Source organism: Talpa europaea (genome assembly GCF_964194135.1).
Source record: "Talpa europaea genome assembly, chromosome: 11".
Lineage (NCBI taxonomy): Eukaryota > Metazoa > Chordata > Mammalia > Eulipotyphla > Talpidae > Talpa > Talpa europaea.
Window position 1 is genome coordinate 23,832,061 of NC_140078.1, and position 25,097 is coordinate 23,857,157.

Consider the following 25,097-nt stretch of genomic DNA (forward strand, 5'->3'; position numbering starts at 1 on the left):
TTACTCTGCCTGTTCTGTTCCTCGCTCTGGCTCTGGTGAATTCTCTCGCTCTCCCGCTCTTCTGACTGTACCCAGTGCTTGTATAAATAAATAAATCAATAAATCTAAAAAGAAAAAAAGAATATTTGGATTATGTAATTAAAACACTTTTAAGAGAGGAAATAGATTCTTGTGGAGAACGAAGTTGAGCCAAAAGTTTTGGGGTAAAGGATAATCATTGTATTCTGTTTGCCAGCCTGGATGATTTCAGGCAAATACAAAGGGCCTCAACTCTCCCTATCACTTGTTTTCTCCTCTGTAAATTTGCTGAATCCAGAATAATGTGTTTTGATGCACACTTAAGTTAAAATTTAAAAAAATTGCCTTTCACTAGGCATATTTCTTTCTCTCTTGCTCTCTTTTGGTTGAATGCCCAGTTTGGAATGTATTTGACATTTAATACAGATGATTCTAAAAAAGGAGATCTCACATCAATGTGCTTCAGAAAGGATTCCTTTCATTTCAGATCTCCAATAACCCCGGTTGATAGATGATTTCAAAGCACCTTTGCTGGCAGGCAGGATATCCCCATGACATTCATTGACCTGTTTGTTCCCTTCCAGAAACCTCCAGAACAGTGTTTGGTAACATGAAGGGGGTGGGGGGAGGTGGAGGAGGAGCTGCAAATGCCTGCAGTAGAGGTGTTGCTGAAACTTCAGGCCTGGTTGGCTAATGCAGCCCTGTGAAAAGACAGGATGTTCTTGTTTCTTTAGGGAACCTTGATCACTCCTCTCCTCTCAGCTGATGTCTTGGCTCACTCTCTGCCTGAGCAGATGTCCACACCGGCATGTGACCGCTTGTTCTCAAACAAGAAGGATTTGGCCAGGCCTGTGGGTTGAATGGTTTTTCCACACCTCCTATCTTTGCCTGTTGGGTGGTAGCCTGGCCTGCAGCCAGGGGGCTGTGCAGACCCAGGTATACCTAGCTTGCTACTTTCTAGGCGGCTTTGCTTGGGCAGGCTACTCTACTTTTTTCTGCATCTGGACCTGAGTGTGACTGTAAATGGGGCAATAATAGGATTACCTGCTTCACGGGGCTGTTGCAAATGAAGGTTTTAGATTAATGCCTGCCATTCAGCAAGCACTTTATACTGATTATGTTATTCTGAAATTGCCTCTTTCATTCAAACACATTTCTTTGAGATCTTTCAGTTTCTGGTGGCCACTTTAATGGTTGCATAGTTCCATAATTTGGAATATTGCCTCCTCCCAAACCTATTCCTTCTTCTCCTGTCTTCTCTATCTCAGTTGACAATACAACCCATCACCAAAGCTGCTACTCCTTATTGACTCTCAGTTCCTCTTTAATACCTTTATTTGTTCAGTTATTGAGTTCCACTCTCATTTTTGTTCCTAAATAGGCCCTTAATCTGCTCCCTGCCTTCATCTGCTCTTCCTCTCTCACCTGAACCACTGCAGGCGAATGAATTTCTGTTATTTCTTAGTTTGCTTGCCACCCGCACTTAGGCCATGCTACCCAGCTGCCACATTCGCAGATCTAAACGTGTAACTCCTTTGCCTGGTGCATGGTGGCCCATGGCACTCAGGACACGTGGTGCTGGCTATGATAAGATTTCTTGATGTCTGCAGCTTACGAGGCCAAGATTAGCAGTGGGGCAGGACCTTCCTAGGTCTATAGTTATTTTGTAGAGAGGTTGGCAGGGCTGGGTGCAGTGTAGAGCCCTCTAGTGAGATTGACACTCACAGATTGACATGGACCCAAGAGATCTAGGGAAAACCCATTTCTTAATAAATGTTCAAATGCTGATCCTGGTATGCCATCTTGTAGTCTCTAGAGCTCAGCTAGAGAATTTGTATATCCAGGTTTCTGACAACTGCCAAGCCTTGCTGTCCTAGAGTGAGTATAGGAAGGGGAGAGCGCCCCATGGCCATTTGGCTAAGACCACAGTGTTTGGCCTCTTTAGTAACTCAGTGTGTTACTGTACCTTGACTCTCAATATAAATTCCTGATACCCCATGCTGCTCTGGTTTGCTTTTCTTCTGGTGTTCATGCTCTCCCCCAACCATGGACTAGTCTGCCCCATGCAGGGGATAACCACTTCCAGAAAGCCTACTGCCTTTTCTGGGTTCTTTGTTGACATGGTATATCTCTATGCTTAGATCACCCCAAACTGAGCATCTTTTTTTTTAAAGATTTATCTATTTATACACACAAGAACCAGGGTACAGGCCAGAGGTGTGGGGGATAGTGAGAGGATTCACTAGAGACAGAGTGGGGAACAGAACAGGTGGATTGACTGAAATAACACTGCTGAGGGGAGCAGTGGGTGAGCCAGGAGAGGTCTGCTACACCATGTGGGTAGCTCCCTGCATGGGGATCAAACTCACCCTGCAGTGTCTGTGGATAGCTCCATAGGTTGCATCTTAACCCCTTGCGCCACCAGGAAGGCCCCAAACTGAGCATCTTAAAGGAAGGCTCTATCACATTCACCTTTGTCTGGCTTGCTAAGTAGCTGACTGAATGCATGTTTGAGTAGACCACAGAAGAAAATGCAAATTACATATCATCTCACTACCCAGAAATTAAACCCCTTAATTAATTAATCACTGAAATTAATTTGGGTATACTCTTCTAGACTTGTTTTTTCTACCTGTATGTCTGTATTTTTCATACTCACATGTCCTGCACATGGTATTTTCTTTTATAAAGTCTGGATCAAATCCTACCTGCAGTTTAAAAAATGTTTTCCCATTTAATAGATCATGAATGGTCTCCCTTCGCATTAAACATTCTTGTAGCCCTGGAATTCTAGTACTGCACAGTTTTTTACCCTTATCGGACTTACAGCTTACGATCCTGATTGTTCATGGTTCCTGTGCTGAGAGTATTTGTTTTCCATGGCAGGACTATGGCTGCCCAGGAAGCCACTCCAGGCAGCCAGCCAGAAGAGAGTGGTACTTTGGACCTGCCATCAGCTTATGACATAAGAGATTATGTGCTGCAAAGACCCAGCCAGGATGCCAACAGTGGGGCTTTTAGCTCAGTGGAATCCTTTTCTTTTCCTTGTTCTTCTGATGTGGATCCAGGTAAGAAGCAGAGTTGAAAACAAACTAACATGAAAGCAAAAATAACCCAACCTATGCAGGTAGTTGAAGTTTGTTTCACTCTCTTCCAGTAGCAGATATCTGAGGAGTGGTTTATTGTTTTGGGTAGAAAAACATCTTATCTAAGAAAGCTGGGGAAGATACTTCAAAGGATGGACTTCCTGGTATAAACATGACAAGATGCTGTTTCCAGGGGCCATGTTTTGTCTGAGTCTTTTTCTGATCTTCACCCAAATGCTTTCAGAGGTAGGGGAACACTTGGTTCAACAAGGGGAGAGTGGAATTGTTTTTTTGTTTTGTTTTGTTCTTTTAAAACTTAAGAAAATAGTAATGTGGACTGGTATGTGTTATAGGTAAAAATAATAGGGACTTCAGTATTCCTTTTATGAAGTATGCTCTGGATAAAGTTAACAATTTTTCTGTAAGTTTTCCTGGCTGGATTGCCTAAAAAGCCTATTTATTTAATGATAATTCATTGACATCGTGAGAGACCACCTCTGTTTATCATGCACTTCTTGAATGCTTTTATCCAGTCTCACAACCTTAAATTCCCTGGCTACCCTATTCAGTCCCAGAATTCTCTCTTCAGCTGGAATTCTAGCTTGACATTGAGACCATTTCTGTGCTTAACATTGTTACTTAGATGTCTCTTAGATTCTTAAATTTGACATATCCTAAATCTAATTCCTCCACCTCCCTCTGTATTCCATTTTCCCTCATATTCACACATCCATACCTGTTGAGATGAAACTTTCTTATGTTAAAATAGCACTTCCATGCTTTGGTTCACTTAGCCAAAGATCTAGGTGTCATCCTCAACTTCCATCTTTCTCTTAATTCTCACATCAAGTCTGTCAACAAGTCCTATTAACAATTCCTTCAGGAAAATCTAAAATCTAAACAATTTCTGCTATCTCCTCTCCTGGTCCTTTCTGACCCCTGGATTGTTGGTACAATCTATATTTTTCCATACCTGCCCTTCTCTTCTACAATCTCTTTTCAATATCATGTTAGTCCTTGGTGCAAAACTCCTGCGGCTTTCTCTCTGATTCAAAGCAAATGTCAAGCTCCTTACCTGACACTCACGCCGTCTTGGCCATGGACCTGCTGCCTCTCTGACTTCTCCTCCCGCTACTCTCCTGGCCCTCACCAGGCTGAACCCCTGCCCTCCCCAGCATATGCCTCTGCCCCCTGTGCTCCCCTTTCAGGGAGGTCAGCCCTGGCCTCTTGTGTCCAGGAGCCAGCTACCCTTCCTCCTGTCTACCCCCTTCTTATCCTCCCCTGGCTTTATTCTTTTACATAGCACTAGTGCCATCAGCCACCCTATATGTTTGATTGTTAATTTTTTGTTACCTTCCTCCCAGCCAAAACTCGATAAATTTGTATATGAAAGGAATGAGTAAATGTTAATTGCTATTATTATTTCTTTGAGAGAGATTCTGTATGGATTTAGGGCTGGAAATAAAAAACTCTGTTCCCCTTCCCCCCTGCAACCCACACATAGCTTAAGACTGGCAGTGGCAGGTTCTGTGGATAAGGAGTGGGAGTCATGGGCAGCATTGAATTAGGTGAATCCTGAATTTAGCCCCATAACAGTGTTGGAGGCATGTCATGTGTCCCCCTCACCAGCATGGGTACATCATGTGCACCCCACATATAGGTGAGTCACTCTAAACTTGTGCCTTCAGAGTTCCAGTTCTTTTCACTTTCTCTCCACCTTGTCCCCAGGTGCACAGAGCCTCCAAGTGTCACCCATCAGTCTCTCAGAAAACAACCTGGAGCTTACTCAGACTAATACACAAATGGTTGTTGTAGCTTCAAGTGTTAGCTTTTCCAGGAAGGTCCTTGTTTAAGAGCACTTCTCCTTTACTCCAGGAGTAAAGGACAAGTGGAAGAGAGATTTGGGGAATGTGCCTCTAATATCCCTGAAAAGCATCCTATTCATGCTTTCCACCCCCACACATTCTTGTATTCTCCTCTCCACCCCATTCCTTTGTATCCAGACTTATCTCCTACTTCCTCCCCATGACCATATCTGACTGTCTTCAGCGGCACATGTTTAAAGTTCTCACACTGGTGTGCATACACTACCCCAAGGTTTTGTGTATGGTCATTTTTCTCTGTATAGCTCCATGTTAGAATGTTCTAGAAAAAGTTAGTAATTATCACTCCCCTGTATGGAGGAGTGTTCTGTGTTGCTATCAGGTTCTGTGCTGCTGGGCTCCAGAGTAAGTATTTCACAAACATTGCCCCTTGTCATTCCTACCACATACCTATGAAGTGGAAATCAGTCCCGTTTTTATAAACGAGGAGGTGGTTAGGAAACTTGCCTACTTAATAAATGGGAGAGCTGGCGTGAAGCCAAAGGTGGTGTTTTAGATCATGTTTTAATTGGAAAAAAATGCTTTTTTTCCTAACTTGGGAAATAACCAAGTGGATGATACTTCTGAGACATGGAATTGCTGGAAATAAGTTAAGGCAAATTTGCTAACTTGATAAATAGAGATTTTGGGAAGAGGTTATTTCAGGAAAGAATAATCAGTTTTTGATATTCAGACTCAAATATTTAAAACCAATTAATTTTGCTGGCCATTCTATGTTATGCCATTTATCACTAAAATACTTATTAGAGTTGTTTTTATTTTTTATTTATTTATTTTTTTAATAGAGGCATGTTTTATTTATTTGTTTGTTTGTTTGTTTGTTTTGTTTATACATGCACTGGGTACAGTCAGAAGCACGGGAGGGCGAGAGAATTCACCAGGGCCAGAGCAGGGAGCAGAGCAGGCAGAAAGACCGAAGTACACTGCTGAGGGGAGCAGCGGGCGGCAGGGGAGGTCTGCGCCGTCATGTGGGACCCTCCTCCGGTGGCCGGGGAGCAGCTGGGGATCGAACCGGCGCCGCAGAGGCCGCGGGCAGCTTCGCAACCCAGCGCTCAACCGCTGCGCCACCGGGGAGGCCCTAGAGTTGTTTTTAAAATGAACCAGATCACCCAGAACTTCCCAAGAACTAAATGATGTGATGTTTTTCAAACATGATGGGATCGAACGGAAGCAGCCAGCCTGTTTCTAAACTCCGCCATACCTAATAGTTTATACTTCATCAAAATAAAAGTGCTCAGCTTTATCCATTACAAAAGAAGCTTCATTCTGGTATCACTAGCACAAGCTTCCAAGCATGAAGGCTGTATTGTAAACACTCCAGAGCTGCCTTTTGTGAGAGAGATTTTATAAAAGTAAGTTACGGAAAGTTTGTCACTATTAATGTGCATGACCAGACAATGAACTTGATCAGTCTTCATCTCGGAGGGAATTCACTGCCCTAGCAACCAGCTCTAATTTGCTGCATCTGACCATCTCCAGTATCTCAAAATTGTCTAGGGACCTGGGGTTTTCATTTACTTATGTGTCCATTTTCCTTCCCTTCACTGTATGTTCACAGCTAGTTGTGCTTCTAAGTTGTCTTCCCCACAAAAGTCTTCCTCAGACTTTTGCCCACATTTTAATCTAATTCAGATAACTCTGGAACTGTTGTTTTCTCGGACACGTGGCCTATCTTTACATTGGTTGTGTTGGTGTCTGATAACTAGGCTCTATCTCAGATTCTTAACGTATCCAGTTCTCAAGCAACCTTGCATTCTTCATTTGCTTGTTTGCTGTTGTGTACTGTTGAGAAGCTGACCTTCTAGAGATTGGTGAATACAGTCCAAAGTTTCCAGTTGAATAATTGTCCGAGATAACTGCACTGGTCTGTACCCCCACTGGTATTCACTCACTGTTGGCTGCACTCACTTCACTCGTGCTTGGTTCAAAATATCACTGACAATATCAAGAACTGGCAGATTATGGCAGGTTGTTTACAGAGGAATGGAAGTAGAAGCATGGACATGGGGCCCTGCTTCCTCAGCTATTGGGTGAAATAGGAGCCAAGAATTGACCATTAGAATTCAGTTAGATCACTCCAGTTGTCAAAGCCTCCAGTCAAAATCCAGACATACAGTTGGCAAGACACAATGAAGGCATGAAATAGCCCACTGGTAGTGGGGCTGTCGCAGAACACAGCCCTGTAACAGGTAATCCATAGAGAGTACTGAGAAATCCAGGCATGTGGCAGGCTGGGTGCAGGTGCTTATCTCAGTGGGTAGCAGGGTCCCACTGTCAAGGTTGGCGTTATGGTCACAATTCCAACCCCTAAAAAGGTAACAGGTAAGAGATCAGTGGCCTCAGTTTTAGGTGGCAAAAGGGACCAGTGCTCAAGTCAGGTTATAAGGACATGGATCCAGGCTGAAGCCTATAAAGGATTTATAAAGGATTCCCCACTCCACCTTGCAGGCTGCCTCTGGCTGTGGGCCTATCACTGGCCCTGCCTTCCAGCCAGGCTTTTTGAGGGACTTTTCTGCATTCCTTCCATTTCATCTCATATTTGCTCCTCATTCTAAGACATGTGACCTCTGTCACCACTGCTTGCTAAAGAAGCCTGCCCTTGCTCAGGTGTCAATGATCTTCCCCAAGAGCTAACCCTAATGGACACTTCTCTGACCTTATCTTGATATCTAACTGCCAGATCACTGTTCATGCCCTGGAGGATATGTTCCTGGCAAGGGACAGGAGACTTAAGAGCACTTTCCAAGAAACTAATGGGTGGATAAAAATCAGCGAGTATAGTCAGAAAACCTCAAAAGCCATGGTCACTTCAGTCTGGATAGCTGAAGGTAGGTGAGAGACCAGGCTGTATCTGTCTAAATAACCAGACCTCTCTGCCCTGAAGTGACCAGCTAGCCATTTATCATGAAGTGCTGATGGAAAAAATAACTAAGCCAGGCACAGCATTAGGAAACTCCACCCCCTTTGCCCTTTCTGGTAGGATAGGCAAAAGATCCAGACCTTCAAAAAGGCCTTCCTGAAATACCTTTGCAACCACATTCCTCTGTTTAAGCCCCTTGGAGATGTCATTGTATACTTTCCACTTTCCTGCTAACTCCAGCAGTGCCTCCGCCACATTTTTAGGACTCTGTATAATCTGGCATTCAGGTTATTTGTTCAAAATATTTAACAACCGATACACCAATATTGCAATATTCTAGCCACTGGCAAGGCTGTAGAGACAAATGCCCCTACCAATGTCTGACTACTCATTAACGCAGATCTGCCACTCTGATTGGGCTGTTCATAGGGCCTGATTTTATGCCGAGTCAGGCCATAATGACTCAGCAGTGCTGTTCCCCTCCTTGAAATGTGCCTTCTCCTCCTTTGCCAACTCTAGTCCACTCCAAAGACTGCCAAATGGACTCTGTCAGTTAGTCCCCAGAACATACTTGATGGACTTGCGCTCCCTGCCTCTTAGCTACTTGTTTCCTTTCTCTTTTTGTTGCTGGACTTATAGGGTAAAGAGAATGCAAGTACCAAGTGAAATGGCAAATGATCTTGGCTAAGTCTCAAAAACAAGGTTGTAAAGGTTTTCTGAAGGCTCAGTCTAGTGTGTAGGACAGCTTGATAAGCTCTGGGTAGCTCCTGTGGCATATCTCATCCAGGCCCTCTGAAACCTTTACCCTGGAAGCACCCACAGTGTATTCGAATATAGGACAAAGGTTTCCTCTGAAGTAGTTGCTTAGACCTTACAATATGGAGATGGGGAAGCTCAGCCCTTTCCTCTTACTCTAACGTCTAAGAGCAGTTGTCAGGGAAACTGGTTGAATGTATACAGCAAGTTGAATGTTAAGCACAATATATCATGGTGATTAAAGGCACTAGCTGATGAGTGGCTGTAATTTTAAAACAAATAATGGTTTAATGTCCCTCTCTTGTTCTTTTTGAAACAATCTGGAATCTGCTAACATTCCAATCCTCAAAGACAATTTTTTTAAAAAGATTTATTGTATTTATTTATGCATACAAGAGCTGGGGTGTAGGCCAGAGATGCAGGGGGGTGAGAGGATTCATCAGAGACAGAGTGGAGAGTAGTACAAGGAGATTGACTGAAATACACTGCTGAGGGGAGCGGTGAGGAGACAGGAGAGGTCTGCTGCACCAGGGTTAGCACCCTGGCCAGGGATTGAACTCATGCTGCAGTAGTTGCGGATTGCTTCATAGTGATGAGACTTAACCCCAAGGAGGCCCCCTCAAAGACAATTTTATAACTTATATATTTAGGCATTTCATTCAAGTAATTTAATATTTAAGAGTTGATAAATGTCATTTTCCTTTTTGTAATTCATATGGTATCCATTTGTAATTCTAGAAATTTTATCTCCATAAGAAAGCAATTATAAGCTCTTAAGTCCAAAATCTCAAAGTAGAATTTAAATAATAAGTATAAAATTCTGAATGTGTTGTTGTTTTAAATAGGAGTCAGGGTACATTATGGACATATAAATGAAGTTAGAGATGTTTTCTTTAGAGGTGCAGTAAATGATATTCAACCTAGTGACTAATGATCCAGCACCCTCAAAGTACACCTAAGATAGAAAAAAGAGAAAAAAGGAGACAGCAACTCAGGTACCAAATTTCTGAGAAATGATAGAACAAATTTGCTACTCCCCCTCCCTACCACATTGTCAAGTTGATGGGCATTATTTGGAAGGTGTGGGTGTACTGCATGGCGGTACATCTCTGCATTTGTTACCATTTCTTACATTGAGTTCTGTAGAGTCAATCATCTAGATTTAATTTTCAGATTCAAAATGAGGTTTTGAATTCTTCATTTGCTATTTTTATTTTTATTTTATTTTATATATTTTTAAAGATTTATTTATTTTTATACAAGAGTTGGAGTACAGGCCCAAGGCGGGGGAGGGTGAGAGGATTCACCAGAGACAGAGCAGGGAGCAGAACAGGCAGATGACAGAAATACACTGTTGAGGGGAGCAGCGGTTGTGACAGGAGAGGTCTGCTGCGCCATGTGGGATTCTCACCAGTTGGCGGGGATCAAACCAGCTCTGCAGAGGCTGCGGACATTCACCGTGCAGTGCTCAACCTGTTGCACCACCGGGGAGGCCCTGTTTGCTATTTGCTATTTTTAGAAGGCAGAAGCAATGTGTCCTATTTGTATGGCTCAGGTAGGGAGAATAAACCACAAGTGTATGATGACGATGGCACACAAGGTTAGAGATTCTGGGTCAGTGATTTTTAAATTGGGCTCCAGGCAACCTTTTAGAGCTAAAGGGTCAGGATTGGGAGGAGGTAGTGAGTTTGTGGGGTCATTGCACTCTCCATTCTTGCTCATCCATAGCAATTGATTCACATTGAAGGCTATCAGATAAGTGTTTATTGGGAGAAAGGCTGTCAGGGCCAAAAAGAGTTTGAGAACCACTAAACTCACCTCGTTATCTCATTTTTCTCAAGGGGAGGTTGAGCCCCAGGATAATACACCAATGTTATGTAGTAACCTGGTGGCTCCTATTCCTTAGGTGGCTGTCTGTACAGGTTATTTGAACTGTAACTTCTCTCTAAAAAGAAATTACAATTTTCTGTTTTTTGACTGCCAGATTATATAACATTAAGCAGTCATTACAGATGGTAATAGACTTAAAAGTAGAATTACTTTTAAAGGTTTAAGAATGTATTCACCCTCCGTGACAGTTTTGGTCATTCTTCACTGTTGAGTTCAAGGACACCTGCTATGGGAGAAGAGACTTGTTTACTTCTGTGTACTTTGCCTGTGGGTTCAGTTTTAAAAAGAAACCCCAACTGAGTTGAAAACAGGCTGTGATCGTGTTGAGAACCATGCCGCGGACCAGCACAGCAGCAGACGATGAGGCCGTCTCAGGGTTGAGAGAAACGTGCAGGGTGGTCAGGGCGTCGGCGAAAGAAATGACAAACAGACACACTTCAAGAGAGAGTGTAAATCTGAGTAGTGCAGCAGAGCCACACCTTTCAAGTCCAGGTATACACCAGTGACACTATCTGATGTGAGAGCTGCCTCTAAGGGCTTCTCCCAGGGAACATTCATCTATGACACGACACTCAGCTGTTTTTTTTTAAAGTAAGAGAAGACAACTTGATTAAAGTAGTCAATCATGTAACATCCCTAGTCTCATCCACTTTTATGTAGTTGTAGGACAAAAAAGACTACACAATTTAGGTAAAACAGAGATTAAGTTTAACATTTTGTTACACTTCTCCTAGGCTACACACTTTACACACATTGTTCTTTCTGATTCCCACAACTACCTATGAGAAATAACTGCTATTATGATCTCGGTGTTACTCATGAGGAAATAGTGCCTTAAAGAGATTACATATTGATATGTTACCCAAAGAACAGTGGAAAGTCGTGGCTGATTTCAAAGGCAGACTTTTTAAGAACTGCAATCATCCAGGTAGAAGCAAATACTCAATAGTAAGTAGTAAGGCTGGACTCTTTGCAGTTTCTTTTTTCAGTCCCTGCTACTTTCTGTTAACTCTGAGGATCTCCAAACTGCTGTCAGCATCCTCTCAGGGGCAAACATGACTCTGGTCACATGACCAACGTTGTGCCCATTGCTCACTGAGCACCCTTCAGTCTCTTGGCTTCTGGTGGTTAAAGACGACCTGCAGACAAATTGGAGACAAGGCATTAATCGCAGTTAAGTTTTTCACGCCAGGTGGAAACATTTTATGTTAAAATCAAGGGGAGAAAACAAGTTAGGAAATTTAACTATTTGCTAGGATAACTTTTTCTATAAAAAAAAAAAAATTCACATCTGACTCAGAAACTCTTCCTGTTCTTGACACCACCTGGCCTTTGGAAGTTGTAAATTGTACCCATGGTGAGTGTCTGCCCTTTACTAGCCTGCAAGCTCCCTGGAGCTTTTGATAGACTTGGGTTTTGCTAACATGTTTGAAATTATAGAAACCCAGTTCTTAAAGTGTTTTTTACTTCATTACCAGGTCCCAGATGCTTGCCTGTGGGGGGTTCATGTTTTGCTCTCTGCCTAGGCTAATCCTGCAGTGCCAGCAGCTGCTGCCTTGTAAACCTAGACCCTGATGTTTGAGTAGCAAGAAAGTATTCAGTGTCTTTCACGTAGTCGGTGCTCAGAAAAGGCTGGTTGAATGAATAAATGAAAAACTCACATGAGTGAAATTTGATAAGATTTGAAAATAGATGTAAAATGTTACAGTACTTTGATAACCAGGTTGTATAACTTTGTAAGATCAGCTATGACTGATCTTATCTGTTTTCTTGGGTGAGAAAATTTCTAAGTTGAATAGCATACACACTTTACATGATCCCTGAAGATTTGCTTAACTCTCAGTTGATAAATCTTCAGACTAGTCCAAACTGGTCTTTCTGTTAGGGGGAAAAGGATGTCCCAAAGCTAATTCCATACAGGCTTTGTGGACTCCACCCCCACCCCAGGTCAAAGCCAAAGACACTGGGAACTCCAAATCCCATCACCACCAAAGGGAAGGTGGCTGGGACCTGAGGGTGGGGTTAAGCAGCCAGGTGGATATAAAAGGCAGACACGTGGTCTTTGGGGATCCCCCATTTTTGGGCTCTCGGCCAGCTCCCAGTGTCTGGCCAGCTCTGAGAGTGACTTTGGGTTTCCAGGTCGTCGGATCGGGTAGGACGCATTAAAGACTTTATTTCCCTATTTTCTCCCTAAGTTGTACATTTTCCTTATTTCCTTTTCTCTTGTAAATAAACCTTTTATTAACCCTTTTGTGTGTGTCTGTAGTAGAGTATTCATAAGTCCCTTTAAAGCGCGTGGGTGAGGACCCACAGCCAGGAACCCGTTTAATATCGGGGTTGCTCTATAACATTTCTATAGTGTCTCAGCATTTTTCCTTGATAAGAAAACAGCATGAAAATGAGCATCTATACGAAGACCTACCACTGGGAGCAGAAACTAATTACTAAATTTTCCCTCCTGAAGAAAGTAAAATTATGTCAGCAAATATTTTTAATTGCAAGAGATTCTAATTATAATACATGTGGTTATGCCTTTAAGGAAACACCTACGAACTGCTTTTTAAAGTTGTTTTCTTAAGCAAACTGTATTCTCACTACATTTTATAGCATATAAATAAATAATACAATTGAATGGAAATAATACAAATAATACAATTTGAATTATACAAATTGTATAATAATACAATTATAAAATAATACAATTGAGTGGAAATTTTGAATAAATTCTAAAAACAAACAACTGAAGGCATTTCAGTTGTTAGGTCCAGAATTTTATTTACAAAGAATTCTTGGAATGTTAGTCACAATATAAATAAAAAGACAAAGAAGTTACCCACAAGCCAGTGCCATTTTGGAAGCAGGATTTGGGGAGAAGGGGTTAAAATAACAGCCTGTAGTTTTAGCCAGTAATAACTAAGTTACTGCTCTGGGTAGAGGTTGGGGATGTGCCGGACCAGCTCATGCCGTGGCAGTGTTTGAATCTACTGCCCTCTAGTGACTACTTTTTACAAATTCCTGAGCCTTAGGATTTAAATTAACCTGATGTGTCTAATCTTTCACAATTCACTCTTTGTAGAATTTTGTACAGCCGAGATAAAACTTAAAGTTGTTAGAAATTGTTTTTTTCATTTGAAATCCGAGAAGCTAATTTGTTTTAAGGCCACCAATGTTAGGTTTAGTTATGCATGTGTTTTATATAATTTTCAGACACCTTTTCATTTATCTTGTTTGATTGATAGCAGATTAGAATACAAACATAAAGAATATGTTTGTATTCTGATTTTTCTTTGGACAGTTGCCAAGTAAAAGTTATACTTTTTCTGCAAAGATAAGACTGAAGGGTTTAAAGATGTCTTATTTGCTGAAATTATGGTAGCATTATAGAGCAATATTTTTTTTTTTTTAATTTTTGGAACTTCTGATCTGACAAAATGGCATAGCTATTTTCCCCTGCAAAGTGCAACTATAAACCGTGGAAACATAGGAAGCAACCAAAGGAGAACATTGAGCTGTGGTAATAATAGGGTGAATAGTTTGGGACCCCAGAGCTGAAGGAACAACATAGAGTTAGGGTGTCTTCTGTCTTCCCATCCACAGAAGATGCACCAGGAACTTGTGCACCCAAACTACTGCCTAGCAACAAGAATGGGTCTAGGTAAGTGCATTTCCCCCTAGGAATCACCAGTTGTCCATCCAACATCTCCAGGCAAGCCCAGCCTCCAGGAAGGGGTATAGAAGACCCCTAGAAATAAGTAGATTGGGAGGTTCTCTCCTTCCCTGGCCAAAGCCTCCCCTTGCATGCTAAGCCAGTCCTGGATGCCCAGGTGTCACAGCAAGGGGAGTCTGTAGCACAAGTGATCTGGCTCAGGAAGCCCCTTTGTTTCCATCAGCTTGAGACTCTTCTCCCCCACTCATATTCAGTAGGGCAGCTAGGGACCAGATAGGGGGTGCTGAAAAAGGGAATCTTACCACAACAAGCAACCCTACCTAGGAAGCCCCTTCCTCTCAGAGAACCTGAGCTCTTGCCTCCACCAAGAGAAACACCCTGAGGGCCAGTCCTCCCTTCAGACAGCACTAGCAGGGACCTGTGGGAGCCACAGCAGCACCAGATATACTAAAACAAACAGCACAGGCAGTGAAAAGTAAACTGTCATTGGAACCACAGTCCACGAAAGTAGGCCAGGGCCTGTGTGCCAACCTGAAACAGGGTGACTGCATGCTGTAATAAAGAATTTGATAGAACCAAACATAATATTCTAATATACTCGATAAAGTGCCAAGGATACAACCAGAGATCACCTGTCTCCATACCAAGAACTGAACATCACATCTGAATGAATAGAGTCCCAGATGCCAACACTGAGATGAAGTAAACATTAGAACTATCCGACAGGATTTTAAAGTAAAATGCTTTCAACAGTCAACTACAAGTTCTCTTATACCAAATGAAAAAATAAAAAATATTTTAAAAAAAGTTATTAAAAGAAACACCTGGAAGCAGCTGAAATGAAAAATACAACAGCCCAAATCGATATTGATATCTTGGAACTCACCAAATTAAAACTTTTTCTGAGGAGACAAGCTATACACTGGGAGAAAATATTTGCTCTGACAAAGGACTAGTATGCAGAGGACATAAGGAACTGCCAAAACGCAACAGGGGTAAAAAAAAAAAAAAAAAAAAAAAATTCAAGTAGAAAATGCAAAAGACATGAAGAGGAAGTAACATGGCATTTTCCCATGTGGTCGATTGTCAGTCCACAGTTGCAGGGTGAGTTACAACTTGAGTGGTAAATTGAAGCATACCTCTTTCTCCCCCTTTTAGACTGTAAATCTTCATATCACTTTTTAAATATTAATTCAACCTTCACCAGGCATGAGAAGTTGAAGTTGTCTGCAACTAGCCACAAAACTAAGAATTATCGAGTGTCTTTCAGCTTAAGACCGGAGAAGAAAAACAAAAACTGAACTCTGGATCCTATTTTTTGTTCAAAGTAATGGCAGGAAGTTCTCTTTCATTTGACTACAGAGGATGCTATTTAAAACAATTATAAACTACCCTCTTTTTTTTTTAAAAGATTTATTTATAAATAAATAAATCTGGGTACAGCCAGAAACGCCAGAGGGTGAGAGAATTCACCAGAGCCAGAGAGTGGAGCAGAACAAGCAGACTGATGAAATACACTGCTGAGGGGAGCAGCGGGCGCACCATGGGGAGCAGAGGTCTGCGCACCATGGGGGACCCTCCCTGGAGGCCAGGGATCGAACCTGTGCTACAGAAGCTGCAGGCAGCTTCGCAGCCCAGCGCGCAACCGCTGTGCCACTGGGGAGGCCCTAAACTACTGTTTTTTTTTAGGAAACAAGAGGAAAATGGAAAGAAAGAGGGAAGGAAAGAGGGTGGAAGGAACGAAGGAGGGCTAAGTGTGCTTATCTTCCAAGACTATTATTTCAAGGACTAAGGCTAATGTGTGCAAAGTGCCCAGTACAGCTCTCACACACATTAGACAAGCTATTAATAGTATCTGCCAAGGTGATGATTATGTAAAGTTTTATGTTCTAGCAATAGTATTTGACTAAAGGCATATCTACATTTGTTTAATAAGTCATATTATAATGGCTTTGCCACTCACGAATGGCTATCCAATCACTGGTTTCAGTGACATCTGTGGCATAGTCAGAAATTACACACCCCTCGTCCCATGATCCTAGATTCCTCCACAGTCATAGGCCTCTCCACTCGTGATTTCCTTGAGCTGTATGCCTGGTACACATGTGCATATGATCCTCTGTTCTCTGTCATCAACAACAGTTGTATCTGAGGTCTTGTATTGTAATCTGTTGCTGCCTAACTCCTCCAAAACTTAGTGGCTTGAAACATCGTATCAAGGGTTGACTTGGTTCAGCTGGGTTGTTGTTATGCTCCTTGTGATGTTGGTTGAGGCTTAGTCACCTGGAAGCTTGAATGGTCGGATTGGTCAAGATGACTTGTTTGTATCACTGAGAGTGATTGCTAGCCATCGGCTGGTAACTCAGCTGGGCTGTCAACTGTAGCACCTACATGTGATCCCTCCATGTCCTCATACTTGGGCTTCGTACAGCCTGGCAACTGAATTCTTAGAGAAGCCCAGGTGTGAGACTCCTTAGAGAAGAAAAGCAGAAACAGGTAGTCCTCTTAAAGGCCAGCCTCACTGTTGTTATATATATATATATATATATATATATATATATATATATATAAAAGATTTATTTATTTATGCATACAAGAACTGGAGTGTAGGCCAGAGGTACAGGGATGAAAGGATTCACCAGAGATAGCGTGGGGAGCAGAACAGGCAGATCTACTGAAATACACTGCTGAGGAGAGCAGCGGGCGAGACAGGAGAGGTCTGCTGTGCCATGTGGGTTAACTCACTGGCTGGGGATTGAACTCATGCTACAGTGACTGCCCATGGCTTCAAGGTGCTGAGACATAACCCCTTGTGCCATCAGGGAGGCCCACTGCTGTTATATTCTACTGATCAAAATAGTCATAAGGCAGCTTAGAGTCAAAGGGGAAGGAATCGATGCCACTCCTGCTCAGGGTCCTCCTCCCTACACTGTGCTTTAGAAAGTGCCTCAAGAACTTACATAGTGACCCTGCCTTGGTTTTCTTCTTTGTGAAGTGGGAATAGTCCCTTCCCCTCCCACCCTTTCTCCCCACCACCATTTCCCAGGGATTTTGATTTTTTTCCCCTTCACTCTATTATTATTTTATGCTACCTTGTCAACTTTCATGTGTCCTTAAAGCCACCTTCAGTCCTTGATGAAAAAGGCGGGGGTATGTAGGGTAAATGAAGATTGCTCAGGCTTTTACGCCATTGGCCTCTGTGGCTATCACCTGTGGCTTTGAATGCAGGAGGCGCCTGGGTACGCATGCCTGATGCTGTGGGTATGCATAAGTGGGCACACCCGAACTGAGAGCCTGAGTGTATATGGGAGCGGCAGAGGACAGAGTGTGGCAGTGGAGGGTGTGGCAGCAAGATGGCGGAGCCATGGCTACTAGAAGAGACTGCAAGAGAGCCCAGAGAACCCCCACTGCAAATCGTGTAGAGAGATCATTAAAAGCGTCAAAAAGCCATTGAGGACCCAGGACTCTCCTTTGCCTGCTCTGCCCTACTGCCTGCCTGCACTACAGGGTATAAATAAAGGAACACATAATAAAATGGTAGTTAGGAAACCACGGCAAGTTCAAAATGTCATGCACATATAGGATGTTTTAGTCAATAAGTGTTATAAGTGGTAGAGGTTGGAAAGTCCATTTTGTCCCTTTTTCTGTTGAATTTAGAAGTGTTCAAATCATTACAGAGGGCAGTAATATCTCTGGAAAGTAGAATAGAAAAAAAAAAGTTGGAATTTTCTTTGTCCTTAGAAAACATTCTGAAATATAATTAAGCAGCAGTGCTGGGAATATACTTTTAAAACATTTGGCCACAAGTTCTTAAATAAAGAATTAATGTAGAGGTCATAATTAGTCTTCTCCCTCTCAGGAAGTGCTCACTGTAAAAGTCACACCGAAAAATGATTACAAAAGTGAATGTAAAGTCACCATCAAATAGTAAGATTGATTGTTGACATTTTGGTGTGTTTACTTAGCTTTATCCCAGGTAATCTTTCAGTAAGCAAAGGGAGAGATACTGGCTTAATCCCTATCTTAGAGAAGGAAAACAGGCCCAGCTGGGTTATGTAGCTGGGGCAGTGGTGGAACGAGGTGGTGTAACTTAGCGTGTTATAGTGGCCGCCATATGCTTCACTGCCCCTTAACCAGCTGACTCCTACAAGCCACACCTTGTAATGCGAAAGTACTTCTCCAGGTTTCTTCTGAAGGTCATATCATAGATTCTCCGTCACACATGCCACAGTGCCAGGGCCAGTGCAGGCCATTTCGAAATTGGTTTTGTTTGGTGGTGACTCCCGTCTGACTTGATGTCTGGCCGTGGCCTAACCTTCTCGCTGTTCTGGGCTCATTCTCACCCTCAGCATATAGTCAGTGAGCCCCAAAACACAACTCAGCCAGGTCTCTACTTCAAAATTATATCCTCAAAGGCTTGAAAACATTTGTTCTGCTAGTTTGATTGTAGATCCCTTTGAGAATCTGGTAGAAAGAATGAAAGCTTTCCCCATAAGAAAAAATGAACTTCAAATGGGGTGTGTGGTTTCTGGGGGAGCATGGTCTTGAATTTAACATTTGAAGAAATAAAACAAGAGTGATGATGAGGTGATGATGGGCTGGTTATTTGGGTGTTGGGAACTTGTCTCCTGACTTCATCAAGAGGACACTGTCAACCACTATGGCTGGATCACCAAGATGAGTGCAAATACGAGTGTAGTAGAAGGAGAAAAATGATGTCGTTTACACTCCATCTTCTGTGTGTTTTTACATGGCTTTATGGTCCCTGCTGGTTTCAGGATCCTGGTGCTGTCCCAGGAGTTGTTGAGGTTACTGGCTCTGGATGGAGATTCAGTATCAACCATGTCCCTGCAGAATGATGATGGCAGAGTTGGCTTTTTTTTTTTTTTTTTCTCAGAGTTGGCTTTTGTTATCATCTGACCTGCCCATGCTATACTCATCAGCTAAGGTAACCATTACCTGTATTTTCTGCCTTAAATTCCCATTTATTCATGAACATTCTGGCTTAGAAATCATTTGGCAAGCAAATATGTGCCAGAATAGTGCCCCCTGCTTTTAGCGGAAGCCCTCCCGCCCCCATCCCCCTTAACCCCCCCAGGACAGGCCTCTCCACAGTCGGCCTTTGCCTGTGCCCTCTCCTATGCTGAGGTGAGTGAGAGCAGCTCTGGCCTCATTTGATAGTGTTTGAGTTGTGATTGATAGTTGGCACAATGGTATCACTTGGTTTTTAAAACAGAATCTGGAAATACAATATAAACTAAATTTTCACTGTTCCCACCCCAGTTACTCAAAACAATTATCAAGTTTTGTTTCTGTGGAATGTGCCTAATTTAATAGGCCACAAAACCTAGAATTTCTTCAACATTATTGGAAAAGAGGAACTCCTTAGATTTCCTTTTTGAAGACATCACCTTTCTTTGTGAGGTTTGAGGATCAATGCTCCTTAGAAGCCCTTAGTGGTTCCAGGCAATGAACTGCAGAAAATAAATTCAAAGTATGTATTTATTCCTGTTGTAGACTTATTACTACTAGTCTTTGGGTAGAGGTCCACACTTCAGTCTATGTATGATAGTTATGATACTTGTGATAAAGGTACTAATTAGCTAGGCTTTTCTTTTAAAAAAAATTTTTAGGGGGTACCTGGTGGCGCAAGGGGTTAAGCGCTGCACTATAAAGCAATCCGCAGCCTCTGTAGCACGAGTTCGATCCCCGGCCAGCTAGGGAGCAACCCACATGGCACAGCAGCCCTCTCCTGACTCGCCTGCTGCTTCGCTCAGCAGTGTACTTCGGTCAATCTGCCTGTTCTGTTCCCCACTCTGTCTCTGGTGAATGCTCTCAACTCCCACATCTCTGGCCTGCACCCTAGCTCTTGTATGCATAAAATAAATAAATCTTAAAAAAAAATTTTTTTAAGTAGCAGAGAAAGTTGTAAAATGAAATGCAGAAATCTCTAATGCTTTTCCCTAGAGGTAATCATTATAAATAACTTTTGTGTATATTCCCAGATATTTTCAATGTTGTTGTAACATACACATGCACACATAAATACATACATAATATTACATACATACAAATAACACACGCTATGTTTTAGATACACAAGTGAAGTAAAACCTTTTTATTTATTTATTTATTTATTTAAATTTATTTATGCATGCAAGAACTGGGGTGTAGGCCAGAGGTGCAGGTGGGTGAGAGGATTTACCAGAGACAGAGTGGGGATCAGAACAGGTGGATCTACTGAAATCCACTGATGAGGGGAGCAGTAGGCAAGACAGGAGAGGTCTGCTGTACCATGTGGGTTAGCTACGTGGCCACGGATTGAACTCAAGCAGCAGTGGCCGGTGATAGCTTGATAGCGTTGATAATTTAACCATTGCACCACCAGGGAGACTTGAAATTTTACCTTTTGTACTGCTTTGTCTCTTGCTCTTTTCACTTAATGCTTTATCAAGGTATCTTTCCATATTAGTACATATATATCATATTTTTAGTGGCTGCATAGATTTCCATTGTACAGTTGGACCATAACTTATTTAACACAACATCTGTGGACAATGTTTAGGTTGTCCCTATTCTGATCCATTTTGTAGTGGATCTCCTTGTGTGTATCTTATCCAGTTAATGAATGTTCTCATTGGTTGAATCATATCTTGAAAACTAAATTGCTGTATCTTAAATACTAGCAATTTAGTAGATTTTAGAAGAGAATATTGTAATGAAACTTAAATACTAAGTAACAAAATATCTCCTTACAAATGTACAAGAAGTATATTTACAGAGGATGCAAGCATTAGAGAAGCCAGTTTAGTTAGGTTAATATTATTTGCTAGGAGTTAGTTCATGGTGAAATATTTGTTTTAAAACATCAAATTAATACACCACAAAAGAGGCATTTTTAATGAGTTATCATAGTGGCAGATACAGAAGTATGGCATGTACATATTAGAATGCCCTTCTACCAGTGAAACTAAAAAAGCAGTTTCTCATAAGAGGAGGTGAGAAATGTTGAGGGTGGATTTTCTTTCTAAAACTGTTTATAAATGATTAAAATGACAGCTTTTAGAAAAAAATCACAGAAGAATTGATATGACTAAATTGCCGAAAGAATCTGAAAGTACACATTTGCACAAAAGTCGGCAACCCATTTTAATTCCATGAAGTGAGTACTAACTTCTGTTTAGACTAAATCTTGATAGCATGAACTGAGTTCATAGTTAAGTCCCTGTTTCTCTTTATGGAAACAGGTATCTGATGAGTGGTGATGGGGTAGGGAGAGCTCTGTCTCTCATTGGTGAGAGGGGGCCTTGGTGCCACAGTCCAGATTGCCCCCAAAGGGACTGCCACTTTGCCACCAAGAAGCCCAGTGAAGTTGACCCTCAGCAACAAGACAAGGTTTTTTCTATAGCCCAGGACAAGGTTTCTTCTAACTACTTTGATCTTATGTCTTATAACAGCTGCCTCCATCTTCCCTCACTTGTGCAGATAACTCACATATTTATTCTACACCAATGGTGCTCAATGAGGAGTGATTTTGCCCCCAGGGGACATCCGACAGTGTGTGGGGAGATCAGGAATGCCTCTAAATATCCCAGAAGGCACAGAACAAACCTCCCACCCTCACTTCAAGGTCATGAAACCCTGCTCTACAAAGTGATTTCACAGACAAATGTCTCGTTATTTCAAGGCCTGGCACATCTTGTGTACTCTATGCTGCATTTTTGCCCTAATTACACACAACTTAGTGTTCTGCAGAAGATTCAGAAGAATAATCCTGCTGCTGATTTCTGGAGTTCTTTCTCTGGATTGCTGCCTCCTCTGCAGGACTCAGCCTCATAAGTTCTTCACCTCAGACTCCGGTCTCTGTCTCCTCAATGAGGAGACTGCTGTGTCCTGTCAGGTTCCCCCGCCCTACACTGTGGTCCAGGAAGTACCTAGAGGCAGACAGCAATTGTAGTTACATCTTACTTGTTTCCCTTCTTTCAGGGATCAAAGTCCTATACAGCCTGTGTCCAGTATCTGAAAACAGTTGCTTCATTGACTCTGTCTCATTTTCAGGTTGATTATAGCAGAAGGATGAGTCTAGTAGCAGTTATGTTAGGGGGAAAAGGATGTCCTAAAACTAATTCCATACAGGCTTTGTGGACTCCACCCCCACTCCAGACCAAAGCCAAAAGACACTGGAAACTCCAAATCCCATCACCACCAAAGGGAAGGTGGCTGGGACCTGAGGGTGGGGTTAAGCAGCCAGGTTTGGTTTAAGCAGCCCACGTGTTAAGCAGCCCACGTGTCTGGCTTTGGAGGGGATCCCCCATTTTGGCTCTCCACCAGCTCGCAGGTCCGGCCAGCTCTGAGAGTGCCTTTGGGTTTCCAGGTCGGTGGATCGGGTAGGACGCATTAAAGACTTTATTTCCCTATTTTCTCCCTGAGTTGTACATTTCCTTATTTCCTTTTCCCTTATAAATAAACCTTTGATTAACCTTTTGTGTGTGCCTGTAGTGGAGTATTAATAAGTCCCTTTTAAGCGTGCGGGTGAGGACCCACAGCCAGGCAACCCATTTTATTTTATATCGGGGTTGCCCTATAACAGTTACTTGGTCATTGCCAGAGACTATTTACTTATTTCTTTTCCTATCCCACTATATTTCTTCTGGTAAGTAAAGGCAGGGATCCTGTCCCCATTTTATAGTTTAGGTGTATAGATTTGTCAAAAGTGGATGAAAGGTTTGAAATCACATACTGAAATAGTGGGATGGCAGGAACTCTAGGTCACATGACCCTGAATCACATGACCTGACCATTGCCTCACTAAACCAGACTCTGCTGCAGACCCAACACCCAGTGGGTGTTTCTGGTTGCCACTGGCAGAGACAAAAACAGTGGCGTGAAAGAGGAGAGTGAAAAAGGAAAATAGTAGAATAGGATAGGGGAGAGCTCTACCGCTGTATGTTAGGAGAGACATTTGGGACTGCTGTAGTAATGGCAAGAGCTGCTTCATCCATCCTAACAGAAATAAAAGCCACTTCTCACTGTACTGAGAGCCTTCAATCTGTCATCTCATTGATTCTTCTTTTTTTACCTAAAGAAGACACTGTTATCCCTACTTTACAGATCAGGCAACTGAGGCTTAGAACAGCAGGGTTGTCTGCAAAGAGACACAGCTAATATTCAGCGATGCTGAGCTAGATTTGAACCTAGATCTACAGAGTCCTAATCACTGTGGTTTCCCATCAGGGGTGGCCTCTCCTTCACTCATTTTTGTTGACTGGCCTAATATTTATCCCCTTTCACTTCATTCCACCTCTTTTGTAGTACTCTTATCTTCTTCTGACTCTAAAACCAATATATGCTAATTGTAGGAGGATTTGAAAATATTGAACATGAAGGGAAGAAATAATCTATACTCTTGCCTTTTTCTATTATTTCCAGTTCCAAACTTTGCTTATTGACCATAATGTACACCTTTATAGTTGCTTTGCTTTCATCACATATAGTAAGTACTCAAAGAATGCTTATTGGTTCCGTCACCATAGGAACCACATAGAATATTTAAAACACATAACTTGCTAAGAAAGTCATGCCTTTGTGTTTGTGACTAAAGAATTACTGGGCTCTAGTGGAGGCACAGTGAGGACTTGGCAGTCTTTTTCAGTGCTCCCAGTATATGCTGGGTTAAGCTGCATGGCCCTTGTAGCTCCATACTTTTCTCATAGGCAGTTAACTAATTCTCTTTGATTCATTGACAGGCCTTCAGAGGAAAGCACTTTCAATGCATTCATCAGAATCTCAATGAGCACCTACTGTGTGACGGGCTCAGTGCTAGCTCTTGGGAATAACATGCACTAGACACAATCACTGCTATCCTGAAATTTACCATCCAGTGATAGAAATCCCAAGAAAGCCTGGGAAGTATTAACATAGAAGACATTCTCCCACAGGGACAGATGCTCAGAGTTGTTTGTCATGAGATGGGTTAAAAAAAGAATAGTTTCCAAGATCAGGTAACATTCATAAAATACAGAAGGGGAAATGTTACCTCAGGCTGATAATAAATGATGGCTTAGGTACTGCCATACTGTCTCGCAGGAGGGAAGTTTGATTTATGTCGCCTTTGGTCTGGTCTTCTTTTCATCTCCAGGTTTGATATATAAACTTTAATCTGGGCTTTTGATTTGCAGTGTTTGGAGAAAGAGATCAGGGATGACAAAACCAGCCAGACCGTAACTCAGACATGGGTGTGTTGTCCTAGATCTGGAGCTGTCTGGAGCTACACGAAGATTTCATACCACTCAGGGAGAGTCAGCTGGGAGGGCAACTCCCCTAAAGCCCCATAAAATAGTTTCCTAATTTTTCTTTGACATGCACGGTTTGCTTGGGTATTGGATGTTATGGCAGCAATTTGTAGTCTTTTGAAAAATCCTTCAGTATCTGAGTTGCGTCAGTGGAGAAAATTAAAATCATGCATTCTTAATCAGAAATATATTAAATGAGTGACTTTCAAAGTTATGTGAAAGTCCATGACCAATGTTTTTTTCACCTCTGAAATAAAGTTTTGCTAACACTTTATTATAGCATACAGGATATGAGGGGTAAGGAGAGTATTTATCTGTTGGGAGCAGTAACATATTAATCACTAAAACAACAAGCATTTATTATCTCAGTTTCACGGGGTGGGGATCAGAGTAAGTGCTGGCTTAGGGTCTTATGAGGTTGCAGGCAAATGGAAACCTTGACTGGAATTATCTGATGTGCCTCCAAGCAGATTCATCATGTGGCTCTTTAGTTTTCCTCTGCCTGGGCCTCTCCAAAGCACTGCTGAGTGTCCTCAGGATATGGCAGTTGATGTACCCAAGAATGAGTCATGAGAGAGAGATCAAAATAGAAGCCCCAGTGCCTTTTATAACCTCAGTTCAGAAATGACAGATCATCACTTCTGC

The 25,097-nt window shown here is 42.2% G+C and overlaps 1 protein-coding gene across 1 annotated transcript in view; it reads left to right on the top strand.

Moving 5' to 3' along the window:
• Window positions 1-2,908: 2,908 nt before the first annotated feature.
• The window catches only part of SHLD1 (shieldin complex subunit 1), a gene marked incomplete at both ends in the record, with an annotated part of 56,567 nt that continues 34,378 nt past the window's right edge, over window positions 2,909-25,097 (top strand). Inside the window, one exon of the mRNA XM_084247712.1 lies at window positions 2,909-3,086. Coding sequence (XP_084103838.1) covers window positions 2,909-3,086 — 178 coding nt within the window. The remainder of the gene's footprint in view (window positions 3,087-25,097) is intronic.